The sequence below is a fragment of the Sciurus vulgaris genome (genome assembly GCF_902686455.1).
Source record: "Sciurus vulgaris genome assembly, chromosome: 6".
In the NCBI taxonomy this organism is placed as follows: domain Eukaryota; kingdom Metazoa; phylum Chordata; class Mammalia; order Rodentia; family Sciuridae; genus Sciurus; species Sciurus vulgaris.
Genome location: NC_136466.1, coordinates 4,637,797 through 4,651,570, shown reverse-complemented (window position 1 = coordinate 4,651,570; position 13,774 = coordinate 4,637,797). Strand labels below are relative to the sequence as shown.

Below are 13,774 nucleotides of genomic sequence, written 5' to 3'. Positions count from 1 at the left end.
CACTCTCCAGAGGGCTCTCTGCTGGAGCCTCACTTTGCTCTTACTTCCCGCCACCTACAATGAACTTCTGCATGCCTTTGGGCATCTGACTTTAAATGTTCTTTTCTCAGAACATAAGAACTGAGGTTTGGAGTTTAAGCTCCCCGCTTTCCTGTGACACTTCCACATACACACTGCCTGCAATACCAAGTTTTTCCCCTTGCTTTCCTGTTTGGGTTGTTTTCCTTCTTTCATAGTCTTTATGATGATAAAATTTCCTGAGTACAGGTGCTTTGTCTTGCTCACAGCCATAAAGAATGTGAATGAATGCCTGCCTGGCTGACTGAGGGACTATATCTACACACACAGTTCCTTCAAGGTCCTGGAAAGGCTGCGGTTCCCTGTAGGTGCGCGCACAGCACACACACACACACACACACACACACACACACACACACACACACACAAGACGCACTGTGCCTGCCTGCAAGTTAGAACTCATGGTAATGAAGCTGAGGGACAGAAAGCCAGTCAATATAGATAATAAATAAATGGATTCAACAGGGAAGGTGGGGGCTTCTTTCTTTCTTGATTTGAAAGAAAATCAAAGGCTGCCCTTCCCTCTGCCCAGGAACTGTTCCCCCCTGCAGCGAGTGACTGGATGCCTCAGCTGTTACCTTACTACCGGGATCACGCCCATCTGGCCCTCACCATTTGACTCACCCTGGCCACTGGTCATGGATGCAGGATGGGGAGAGAGAAGGGGGACGGAGGGCAGGAGAAGAAAGAAAATCTAAGATGTCTAAAAGGGGCAGGATGCCAGGCTTCTTTGGATACCAGCTATGCCCCCTGCTCCTCCCAGGAGAATCCTGTCTCTGTTCTTTAAATAAAACTTGCTTTCTACACTCGCTCTCCTCTGGTATTCAAATGTCAACATCTAGGGAAAGGGAACTCCTGTCACCGGTCACCGGGGATATCAGTAAGTGCTTCCCTTCTCAAGCATGGTCAGAGGATGATGAACTGACCGGGCAGGTGAATCTTACCTCCCAGAGAGACCGAACAGTGTGATGCTAGCTGTGCCCGTGGTTAGGTTTCTATAATGACATTCCCACCCGGACTCTGGAAATTAGTCCCTGAGTGATCACTCCCTGTGGTCACAGAGGCTTCGCCTGGCCTGCCACATGTTTGAGATGGAACCCGGGTGTGCTAGGCGGGCACCCACCACTGAGCCACTTCCCAGCCCCCGCCACAGGCCTTCTGTCCTCAGTTCCAGGATCAGTGGGGGACAGAGAGGAACTGTAGCTGACCTCATTCACACTGACAGGTTATAAGGCACTGGAAACAGGACCCGCCTCTTGCTGCCAGGCTCGTGAGCTGCTCCAGTGTTTTGAGACTCCTCTCCAGTGTGCTCAGGTGCCCTCTGGGCAGTGCCGGTGTCTTTCATCCATCAGCTGTAACTTATCAGGAAAACGGTTTCACTCACGTGTTGCAAACAAAAGTTAAATGCCAAGTCTTTACTGGAAATAACAAGCACCTAGTGACTGTGGTGCGGGCAATGGCCATTGGAGGAACTGCCGTGGGCTCTCCTTACCACCTGACCAGTGAACCCGAGGTTCTCAAGAGGAGTTCCTCTATCCTTCAACTAGAGCCTATCCTGAACTAGACTTACACAGGACTGTCACAGAGCCCAGAGTACCATCTGCCCTCCTGTGCTTTATTTTTTGTACCAGGGATTAAAGCCAGGGGCATTTAACCACATCCCCAGCCCTTTTTATTTTGTATTTTGAGACAGGATCTCACTAAGCTATTTAGGGCATCCCTAAGTTGCTGAGGTTGGCCTGGAACTCTCCATCCTCCTGCCTCAGCCTCCGATGTTGCTGGGATGACAGGCAGTGGGCGCCTACATATTGCCCACGCCTTCCAAAAATAAAAATAAAAAAGATTGACTTATTATACCTCCGAAAGGTAAAACTGCTGGGGAAAAGTTTCTAACTTTTGTTTCTGGAAATCACTGGGTATTTATTCTGCACTCGTGTGCACAGAGCAGGAAAGAACGGAAGAACAGACGGAAGAGCCGCGTAGGGAGGTTCAGGGGACACACTTCCGAGGTGGCGTCCTCTCCTGCCAGCTGACCTCCCCGCAGTGCGCTCCAGCGGGGCAGCGCGGCCGCTGCAAGGATTCCCACGGCCACCCACAGGGCCAGGGCCAAGGTCAGAAGGCCTCCCGGGAGCCTCTCCGCAGCGCCCTCCGCAGCGCGCCCGCCACGTCCCTGTTGCGCAGGCTGTAGATGAGCGGGTTCAGCATGGGCGTGAGGATGGTGTAGAAGGCGGAGAAGACCTTGTCCTGCTCCGGCGTGTGGTAGGCGTGCGGCACCATGTAGGTGTACACGGCGGCCCCGTAGAACAGGGCCACCACGAGCATGTGGGAGGAGCAGGTGGCGAAGGCCTTCCGCCGGCCTTCGGCCGAGCTCATGCGGTGCACGGCGGCCAGGATGCGCGCGTAGGAGGCCACCACCACGGAGGACGGCGTCAGCAGCATGAGCACGCAGCAGGCGTACATGACCGTCTCGTAGAGCGCCGTGTCCGCGCAGGCCAGCCGCAGCACGGCGGGCGCCTCGCAGAAGTGGTCGATGTCCCGGGAGCCGCAGAAGGGGAAGCTCATGGTGATGGGCGTGAGCAGGAAGCCGTCCAGCGAGCCCCCCAGCCAGGAGCCCGCCACGATCAGCCAGCAGACGCGGCGGCTCATGAGCAGCGGGTAGCGCAGCGGGCGGCAGATGGCCACGTAGCGGTCGTAGGCCATGAGCCCCAGCAGGAAGAACTCGGCGCCCACCAGCGTCAGGTAGAGGAAGTGCTGCGCCGCGCAGCCCGCAAAGGAGATGGAGCTGCGGCCCCGCAGGCGGTCGGCCAGCATCTTGGGCACGATGGTGGAGATGTACAGCATGTCGATGAGCGACAGGTGGCTGAGCAGGAAGTACATGGGCGTGTGCAGGCGCGCGACGGCGCGGATCAGGAGGATCATGGCCGCGTTGGCCGTCAGCGCCGTGAGGAAGATGACGGAGATGACGGCGAAGACCAGGCCGGCCGCCGGCCCCGCGCCGAACAGCCCCCTGAGGGTGAAGTCCGTGCAGGACGCGTTGCCCGCTGCCATCCAGCTGCTGTGGCCGGAGAACTGCAGCGCCTTCCAGAGGCACGGTGGCCGGCCGGGGAGAGACCACAACAGAGGGTCAGGGGGCCAGCACGGGACGGCGGAGGGTGAAGGAGACTTCCTAGGATGGCTTTCCCTGTAGTTCAGAGCTTCTCCACGTCAGAGTGCTGATCTACGCCAAGTCTTAGTGAAATTCATCATTGCCAAGCAACGACTCCTTGACCACATTGGACAAGATGTCAGCAGTGCCGCTGTACGACCGTGATACTTGTAACCACACCTCAGGGTGCAGAGGGTGCTTTGCAGCAACTGCGCATACCATGGTGTGCGTGCGTGTGTGTGCACCAGCGTAAGCGCACTACCTCAGTGCATTTAAACTGGTACCATTGCCGTGGGCAGCATAACTATCATCTTCAGGACACCTTCATCTGCCCGTGAGCTGTCTGCCCTTCAGCCACCAACCTGGTCATCTCCCACTCGGTCCAGGGGTCACGGTCCACATCTCGAGAATACGCTTAGTGTCGGCTCACCCCCATTGGGGGCAAATCGTGTGGGATGAGATGAACCATGCAATGTGAACCGGTCTTGCAAATTCAGACACAAAAGGATCATCCACTGTAAGAAACGACTGCTCAAAAATTTTTATTTATTTTTAAGAAAGAAATGAGAATGTTAATATGATCAGGAATTAGTATTAGGATCGATTACTGTGAGAATTAGCAATTAATGCTGCCAAATATGATGCAGAGTAAATACATAGGTTTTGGAAATTGAAAAATTTTCAGTGTTTTTTGATTAGGAAAGACTGAATGTGTCTCAAATAATTGCAGTTTATGATAAAGAAAAACAAAGAAATCCCAACAAACTTCCTGAAAGAATGGCCTTTCATGTGTGTTAAGCTGAATGAATGAAAACCCTTTTTCTGAACTAAGTTATTTTGACCAATCTAATCTAATCTCCTCTAAACACTCCAAGACCATGAGCATGCAAGGCAGTGGCACAGAAGCAAGAACACACTGAACAGTGTAGGCACCATTGTGAAGGTACCCTGTGCCAAGCTGAGCCGAAGGAATTCGGCACCTGTTGACTCCTTGATCTGTGGTCGACCCAGGAACAGAAGAGCTGTAAAGCCCCTCTTCCACCAGTGACCAGTGTCAGTGGGCAAAACATCAGTTAGTGGGGAAAGTGTGCCCTGGGTGGTCTCAGTTCCCTCTGTTCTTACCCATCGCCCAGAACAACAGCTAGATAATGACTGCAGCAATCTAGTAAAACATGCCACCCGAGTGATCTGTTAGATTTTTAGCTACATGTGATTGGAACAGGTCCCTTTAAATTTTGGGGGGTGGGTACTGAAGATTGAACCCAGGGGTACTTTACCACTGAACTACATCCCCAGCCTTTTTGTTTTTATTTTGAGACAGGGTCCCCACTAAGTTGCTGAGGCTGGCCTTGGACTTGCCATCCTCCTGCCTCAACCTCCAGAGTATTTGGGATTATAGAAGTGCATCACTCTGCCTCTGCATCACTGTGCCCAGCCCAAAGTAAAAGCAACTCCTGACAGATATTTTTCTGTTTTGCATCTGCTAACTTCTTCATACTGAGATCCCAAAAATGAAAAACTATCCTCTGGCCCCAGGGGACACTAAGGACACTGATACGGACATGATCCCTGGCCCCCACAGCCTAGCTAAATCTCTGCACCTGCAACTCCTGGCTTTTGTTTCTATCAGATTATGCTTCTATGGGACCAGGGAGAAACAATGTAGCTGCTCCTCCCCAGCTTTATCAGTGTGCATGAAATTCATTTTTTCCCTTTGTAACATTTGCTTATTTCTTTTGCAGGTGGGTAACTAGGATCCAGGCAGAGTCCCTGGCTGGGCTCCAGATAACATAATTATTCATTTGATCAGTGAAAATTATGCATAATTGAGAGATACCATAAATTATTTTAATCAGAACTGCTATTTCTTAAGAGTGCAAACAGTGTTTACCACATTTGTTATTTTTCCAGTTTTATAATCTCAGTGCCAGGTTTCATAAATTCCCTTGATACTGGGTACAGTTTCACATTTACTTACCATCAGCTTCCTCTTCTTTTTGCATTTTCTAGCTGTCATTAATGGAGCCCATTAAAATGTGCATGTGAAGGGAAATGCTCTCCTGTTACGGGATGTCCTCGGTTCCTGGGCTTCCACACCTTCCACGATCCCTTTTAACTCCTATCACACCCCAAAAACCCAATAACACAGGGAACCAGGGGAACCAAGTGCTGTGTGATAGTCAAATGCTGTCCTCTGCTCTGTTCCTACTCCCTCCTAAACATTTTTAAAAACTTTGTCTGCTGTCCCACCTCTTTCTTGCTGGCTTGCCATATGTGCCTAGTGGTAAAATGCCAGGGCTAATTCTAAAGGCCGGTCCCTCCTGCAGCTTGCCAGCCTTCTGGGGCTTGCTCACAAAGGTTGAGCTTGGCAGAGAGCAGTCCTCCTCCGTGTGACCTGGGACTCTAAACCAAATATGTGGTTAGATGCGTTATCTGTTATCACTCTGGGGAGCATATCATCTACAGTGGTTGACTAGCTGGGCGTAAGTTGCACCAGTTTGATATGGTTTAGTAGATAAGAATACATCGGGAAGCATCTGGAGCGACCCCTTACCTGGGGATCTGCTCCTGCAGTCAGGTCGTAGACCTGCAGTGAGACAAAGTCAGTGTCAGACGCACCAGTTCTCCTGCTGCATTGACACTGATGGATTCTGTGGCACTGGACTCCCCTCAAGCACTCTGAGCCTAGTACCTGCTCCTGTTAGATTGGAATAAGAAGATAGTCACACTGCTTTAGGATTAAATTAAGAAATTTATAGCTGCAGGTGAAAATGTTTCCTACAATGGAAAGTGGAATGTCAGTGGTGTACATACACATGCAAACCATTTCAAAACTATTAGCAACACGTGAGAGTCCCCGTCTCTCACTGAAGCAATCAACATATTCTAAAACGCATGGATTCAAATTGCAAATACCTGCTGTTCTCCGGTCTGTAACCCAGACAATCCAAAGAGTGAAGAAGCTCCCACGGTTAGATCCTGTAACTTTCTCCCCAGACTGTTTTACTTGAAGGCAATGGCATTTCATAGAAATTCCCAGGAAAAATGTGTGTATTGTTAATAAGCCTGCAGAAAATCTAAATGTCTTTCAGGGGCACAGATATGCTCAGCCTGCAAACAAGAAGAACATTAAAAAAAAAACATTAGGGGGCTGGGGATATAGCTCAGTAGCACTCACAAGGCCCTGGATTCAATTCCCAGCACCACACACACACACACACACACACAAATTATTGACCAACATTGACTTTATCAGATAAAACTCTCAGGCTGACTTCGATGACCGCTCCTCACACAGTGCCGCACACCAAGAGACGGGAAAGCACGGGTTCCACCCTGACACCTCAGACTCCGCTCCTGCTACCTGAGTGCCTGCGCTGCAAATCTCTTCCTCCCACATGGCTGCAATTTGAAGTCAGGGTGTCACCTGCACCTGGCCTGGGAGGCTCTCTAAACCCACCCTTCACGTGGAGTGACAGGAGGCTGGCTGTCTGTGAGTCGCAACCTCCACCTGCTTCTACATCACACTGTGAAGTTTCTGCCACAACAGCAAGCGTGCTCCGTGCTCCTTCGACGCCACAGACCTGTGTCTAGGAAGCTGTGAGCCTGCTGGGATCAGAAGCCGCCCCATGCAACTTCCTTCCCTTGTGACCCACTTGGAAGCAGGCTGCTCCCCTTTGAATGTCTGGACCTTCAAGTGTTCATCAGTGGCTTCTTTGCCAACATGCTCAAGTCCTGGGACTCACTTAGAGTGGCTTTTGCAAGATCTCAATCACAACAGTTTACTATAGGTGCGGTTTTTCCAGTACTGAACACTCTGAGAACGGTACTTTCCTGTTTTGATAGACACATCACGTTGCTGACTCATTAAATGCTCTTAAAAACAGTTATTTTCACATAACAGTTTCTCAAGCCAAATCAACAAAGTGGTGCAATTTTGAGACAAAATATAAATACGTTACTAAAAATCTTATCTGCGTTCCCAAATCCTGCTTAATATCTAAAAAAATCAAAGACATTAGAAAAACTGAAACTGAAATGAGAGTCATAAAGTTCTTAGACAACTGGTTGGTTGCTAATATACTCTGACGACGTGGGGTGACTTAGAACACCCCCTGTGCTGACACACGGCCCGCCTGCCAGGACCCATACACACAAACCAGGATGAGCCCCACGCTGGGCAACCCCGCTGCTTCTGCTGGGAGTTCACTCCGCCCTGGTGCGGCGGGCGCGGGGAGCAGCACCGCCCCGGCTGAGGGGAGCCGCCCAGATCGGCTGTCCGCACGTCCTCGAGAACCAGGCACAGATGACTCGGAAACCACGTGCAGCCCTGGGAGGCAAAGAGCCTGGGCTTGAAGCTGGAGGGTCTTCAAGAGCCGCCGGTGCCGGCTGTCTTCACGGCATCGCCTGCGCTCCGGGTGGTCAGCGCGTCTCTACCTCCGGGCTGGCGGGCTGTCTTCACAGCGATCGCCTGCGCTCCGTGGTCAGCGCATTTTACCTCCCAGGCGGGGGCGAGAACACAGAACACGGGGCCAGGCCGAGCATCAGGAAGCCTGGGTCCCGTCCCGCCATCTGCGCCTTCCCACCCCATCGCACTGCCCGTTTCTTCCTCATCCGCCGGGCAGAGTGCTTGCCCCCAGGACGTCACGCTGCACACTCCCCTTCCAGACCAGGCAAAGGGGCGTGCATCACATCAGAAGCCAGCAAGTGCCCGATTCCGCCCGCGCCGCCGAGCTGGAGCCTCCCCAGACACCCTTCCCAGCAGAGCGCATCACAAGAGATGGCAAAGGTGACGGGGACTCACAAAACTTACCAGCAAGCCACAAACCTCGTGCCGCTGCACAGGGGTCAGAGAAGGAACAGACTTTTCCCAAAGCGGAGAGGGAGTTCAGTGGACGTGATCCCGCCTCCATTTCATGCTGAGAGCGAGTCACAGTTGTGGGGCTCCTTCAGGATCTGGTTCGTCGTGGGGGTGCAGGATAAAGCACAGCAGCTCTCCAGCCTCCCAGAAATGCTGATACGCTGCTTCCTGTCTCCACCGTGAAGTGAACGAGAGTGGTGAAAACAAACAAAAAGCAAACCAAAACTGGAAAGCAGGAAGAAAGCCTCATTAAAGGATGTATTGGGACCCTGGGTGACAGGGAGCGCTCAGGCGAGAGGGCGCGGAGTTTACATAGTTTTCTGAGAAGGCGGGTGGGGGTGGGGTGGCGGGGAGGCTCCTGGGCAGAGCAGCTCTCTCCCCAGGACCTCAGAGGCCCGGGCACTCGCCACACTAATGAGCCTCCAGGCTGGGAGGCAGGAGTGGCCTGGTCACGTGGCCTGAGAACAGCACCTCCGCTGCTGGGATCCAAAGTATCAGACTCGGGCTCCTCCGCACTTCACCAGAATGTCCCCGCAGCCCTGCCTCACAGAGGAACCGGAACAAATGTGAGCAGCTACCTAAACATGCACATAGACACTTAAGACTGAAAATATCCAAACTTGTTGAAAAATATTAACCTGCATATCCAGAAAATGGAATGAACTCCAAGCAGGATAAGTGCAAACAGATCTACACCCAGACACACTACAAAGTACTGGAAGCCAAAGGTAAGAAAACCTGGGAACCCTGAGGGAAGGCAGCTCATCACGCAGAGGTGAAACAGAAAGTTCAGCATCTGACTTCCCATCTCCGGCGGGTGAGGCACCAACAAAGTGTTGACAGCAAAAATCCTTGATGTGCCAAAACCACATCCATATTCCGAACATGAAGGGCAAATGAAGATATTTCCAGGTGAACAAAAACTGACAAGATTGATCCTGGTGACCTTTCTTTCAAACAAAGCTCTTTGGGCTGAGAGTAGGTGGCCTCAGACAGTGACCCGAATTCACACCAAACAAAACAAAGCAGGTCAGTAATCAGGAGGTGGTCTAACTGCACACTGCCTTTGCTCTGTCCTCCCAGCTGCCATAGAGCAGTTGCAGCAGGAAGATTCATGCAAACACTCTGCAAGCTCACACTCACCCACCGTGCCTCCTGGCTTCTTTAAAATACACAATGAGGTTACATAAAGTAACACCCAGAGCAACGCACTGTTGTGCTACAACACGTAAAGCCACCATGTGCACAGCCGCTAGCCCGGCACAGGGCCAGCCCACGGACCCAGGTGAGGGCCAGGCTGCTCTACTCACTGGAACCCAGCGGGACCCAACTCGAAGTTGGTATTGTTTTTTTCTTTCTGAAGTTGGTGTTCTTCTTTAGCTTGTTCATTGGGTGGATTACACTGGCTGATTTCCAGACGCTGAACCAGACGTGCATTCTTAGAATAAACCCCGTTGGCCATGATGCATGAATCTTTTTATATATTGCTGGACTCAGTTTGGTCGTATTTTGCTGAGAATTTTGAGTCTGTTTTCTGGAGGGGTACTGATCTGTAGTTTTCTCTTTTTATATTGTTTTTATCTGGTTTTGATATCCTGGTGATGTTGGTCTGATAAAATGAGTTGGGATGTGTTACCTCTCTCATGGTCTGGAAGAAATTGTGTAGACTTTGTTTTAATTCCTCTTTAAATGTGTGTGCCCACATTTGTATCTATTCTATATCTAACTATCTCTATTCAATACACAAATTCCCACTGATACCTCCAATTTCAGCTGGACCACAGATTCATCCTGGCCTTCCTGCTTTTTCACAGGTACAACTCCCTTCACCAGCAGGGAGAGATCTGCCTCCGACTCTCCTGGATGCACTGGCTTCTCGTACTTCCCTGTGCGGAACCAGTCTCCTGACCCACTGGCTACCTCCAGGCTGCCTCCATGACTTCACCCTCCCAGCCAGCCCTTCAGCCATCTGCTCAGCCCCATCTCCACCCCTTAAATTGAATTTTACATAAAAATATACTTAAAATATACTGACCTTATTCCAACAACATCCCTAGAGTCACTCATTTTAACAGTTTATTTGAATATTCTTTGGATTTTCTTCATACACAATCATGTGTGTGATATTTTTATTTCTTCTTTTCTTTTTGGTTTTTCATTTTATTTTTCTTTTTCCCCTGTTCTTGTCTGGACTCTGTAAAAGGCTGACAGAAGGCAGAGGCTTATTCTCTAGCTCAGAGGGAAGTTTGTTGTAAGTTTTCTGTAAATATTTCATATGACTTAAGAAATACTGTCTTTTTATAGATGGCTAAGAACTTTAAAGATCATGAATGGAGGTTAATTTTATGAATTCTTTTTTGTACTGGGGATTGAACTCGGGGGCATTCAACCACTGAGCCACATCCCCAGCCCTATTTTGAGTTGTGTTGGGTGCTGTGCCATGTGGGCTGTGCCAGGATGGCACCTGGCGGCCAGCTGGAGGTTGTTTTGATCACATCGGCAGTGAGGAGGTTGATTAATATAAGCACACTCAGGTGATTTATCATTGGCCATATTCAATTAAGTCCACGCACACAATGCGTGCACAGGTGTTCCCGAGTGCTCCTGCTCGGGCCTGCTCGTTTTAACCTTTGCTGTGATAGGGCAGCTGGCTGCTCACCTAATCTCAACTGGCGAGGCCCCACCCTCCACCTCCTGGAGGGAATATAAGCGGGGAATTGGCAGAAGGAAAGAGAAGCAGCTAGCAGTAAGAAGAAGCGGAGAGAAGAAGCAGCTAAAAGAAGCAGCTAAAAGAAGCAGCTCATATTGCAGTACGCGGGACACACCTCTAAGCACCACCTAAGCTAGATAGCATCTAGTTCACAGGATGCGGGACCTACCTCTAAGAAGAAGCAGCAGAACTCTAAGAAGAAATAGATCTCTGATAAGTGTAGAAGCCTTTCTCTAAAAACTTTCTCTGTAAGCAAAGCCTATCTTTCTCTCAAAGCTTCTCTTCCTCTAAAATCAAGCAAGCCTCTCTTTCAATAGGCTGGGGAATAAGCAAGCAAGCAAGGCAGGAATTGAAGTAGTTTATTCTCAGTCCACCTCCGATAAATACCCGCACAATTGTTGCCGCGGGCGGCGACAGAGTTGCTTAGCACCTCGCAGTTGCTGAGGCTGGCTTTGAAGTCTCCATCCTCCTGCCTCAGCCCCCTGAGCCGCCGGGATTACAGGTGTGTGCCACTGCACCCAGCAATTTTATGGATTTTATTGTGAACACATTTGTAGAGGTGAGCTGATGGATTTTCTTTCTTATTATGTTAATGTGGTACGGTACCTTAGTTGATTCTAAAATCTATAATAACCTTGCTTCCCTGAATAAGCCCAACTTGTGATAGTTGTTAGGTCGGAATTTGGGCAACTATATGAGGGACAGCAAAGCAACTGAGGCAGAGGGCAGCGTGCCACATGGGACCAATCAAACGGGCAGGAAAACTCCACTGACCCTTACCTCCACCTGTCACTCAGCAGGACCCTCGCCCATTCTGGCCTATAAAGACCCTGGTCAACCGGGGCCATGTGCGATTTTCTCCAGCTCCCTAACCTGACCTGTACCCTGGGGGGGCGGGGGGCTGGGAATTTTGCCTGCGAGCCAGATTCCAATAAAGCTTGCTTCCGCTGCTTTGTGTCCGATTTTATTGGGCTGCTAACTGTGCCCCTGAGCTTACAGTTGGTGCCAAAACCCAGGAGGGTTTTCGGGCTTCCCCCATCAGGGTTGAGATCCACACCCTCCCTCAGAAGAACCAGGAGATTCCGTTCATTCCGCTCAGCTCTGCTCCATTCCGCTCCATCCCATTTCCCTTCACCAGGCAACAGACAGAGTAAGTGCCCTGGGGTTTTTCCCATTTGCCTTTCCAGTCTCTACCCTCCGATGCGAACCGGGTCTGTCCGTTGTGTGTGCCACAGACGGCCCCCATTCCATTTGGGCTGTGGTCACCACGGAGACATCCCGGCCTCCAGTTAGCACCCCCCCCCCCCCATTTATCTCATTCCAGACCCTGAAAGTCAAAAGATGTTTTGGCATTTGGCCTGCCCATTGTTTTTCTGGTGTACACAAGCTAAAATTGGGACGCCTTTTTCTGCTTCTGTACATCCATCTGGGTAAAGTTGATGGCTAGTGGGAAATACCGGTGGCTCATTGGACCCCAAAAGTCCTTTGAACCGTCTCTGCTGTAATTTTACTAAACTGGGACTACCCCAAGACTCACAGGTAAACGGCTAGATTTTATTCACCGTGGCCAGGCCTCAGTATGTTCTGGATCTCAAGATGGCCACCAAGGGCGCTCACGACCATCCGCAAGCTTTTCTTTTTGGAATTTGGTGCTCGCCCCGCCCCTTCTACCTGTTCCCCCACCCAAGTTCCCCACCCCAGCCCGTCCCAAACCCCTCCCCCTCCATGCTCTGGCCAGAATCGCCCTCCTCTTCCCGTCCTCCTCCTGCACACCGGCCTCCTCCTGCAGATGCAGCTCCTCCTCCTCTGTCTCCTCAGAGCCTCCCACCACCTACCCCAGAGCTGCTCCTCCTCCGGAGGTGGCTGCTGCAGAGGGCCTCGTGCGAATTCCATTCTCCTCCAGGATCTTTCCCAGATGAGAGACGCTTAGGGTCTTCCTCTGCCGACTCCTCTACTTATAGTAAGGAACGTAGCTGTCGTTCCCAGACTTAGGATCTCACTTCGCAGGGCTTTCTTCCGCTGTCACCGCAGACTAACGACCCTGCCTCCAACAGGCCCCACAGATCTTGACCAAGTCCACCTAACGGACGTGACTCTCCCCACACGTGCAACAAAGCCTTTTACCAGAACTTCAACAAAGTGATAATTAACGGCCGTGTCATTTTTCCAGGACTCTTTTTTTTTTAATTCTATATTTTTTGAGCTCATAACATTGATGTTTCGATCAGTCCTATTTTTATTGAACTCAAGTTTTTGAGTATCTGTTACATTGCAATGGAAATCTCACCTATAAAAAATACAAGGCCTTTGTTTTTGTGTTATGTGTATATTGTGTTGTCTATTTTGTGTCCAAAAATCGTGTATATATTATGACTTACTTCACAAGTCTCCAGGTGGTCAAGTTTAAAAATGTTAATTGATTAATCATTTGTTTCCAGAACTTGTCTCCAACAGAAAGAGACCACAAATACTGTTCAATATACCTATCTGCTATCTTGGTTTTTACAGTAAAATAAGGACTTGACATGTGTGGAATTACTCAAATGTGTTTCTTGGAAACACCTAATTAACTTACAGGGTGTAGCCACTGGCCTCCTGGCACAACCAACCGGACCTTCCTACAGACTGGGGGCATATCTCTCCAGGCGGCTTGATTCTGCCATTCACGGGTGGCCACCATGTCTCCGGGCACTGGCCGCATCAGCTGAATTAACTAAGGAAGCTCTAAAACTCACCTAACCAATAACTGTGTTTTCCACCCATCGACTCCAGGACCTCGTGAGCCATAAATCCCGTCCACTCCCACAGGTGCTGGAGGCCCTGTGTTCACCTCGTGGAGACCTCTTCAATTACCCACTCCCCTCACCTGACCTAACCATTTTTGTAGATGGCAGCTCTGTGCTGGGTCCCGATGGACACTGTAGAGCTGCTTATGCAGTGGTCACCCCTGCCTCAGTTCTGGAAGCCAATTGCCTTCCAG

General features: G+C 50.4%; 1 protein-coding gene across 7 annotated transcripts; it reads right to left on the bottom strand.

Moving 5' to 3' along the window:
- Positions 1-972: 972 nt before the first annotated feature.
- On the bottom strand, positions 973-8,324 carry LOC306663275 (olfactory receptor 2T1-like). 7 transcript variants are annotated; one of them, XM_079143706.1, is made up of 4 exons: positions 8,037-8,324; positions 6,140-6,334; positions 5,778-5,921; positions 973-3,738 (listed from the first exon to the last, which is right to left on the bottom strand). In XM_079143706.1, the coding sequence occupies exon 4, from the start codon at positions 3,124-3,126 to the stop codon at positions 2,191-2,193; it is 936 nt and encodes a 311-aa protein (XP_078999832.1). In that variant the 5' UTR covers positions 3,127-3,738; positions 5,778-5,921; positions 6,140-6,334; positions 8,037-8,324; the 3' UTR covers positions 973-2,190. The 7 variants fall into 7 exon arrangements, with proteins under 7 accessions (XP_078999832.1, XP_078999836.1, XP_078999834.1 ...); XM_079143710.1 differs by having other exon boundaries at positions 5,778-5,810; XM_079143708.1 differs by lacking the exon at positions 5,778-5,921 and having other exon boundaries at positions 973-3,751.
- Positions 8,325-13,774: the final 5,450 nt, after the last annotated feature.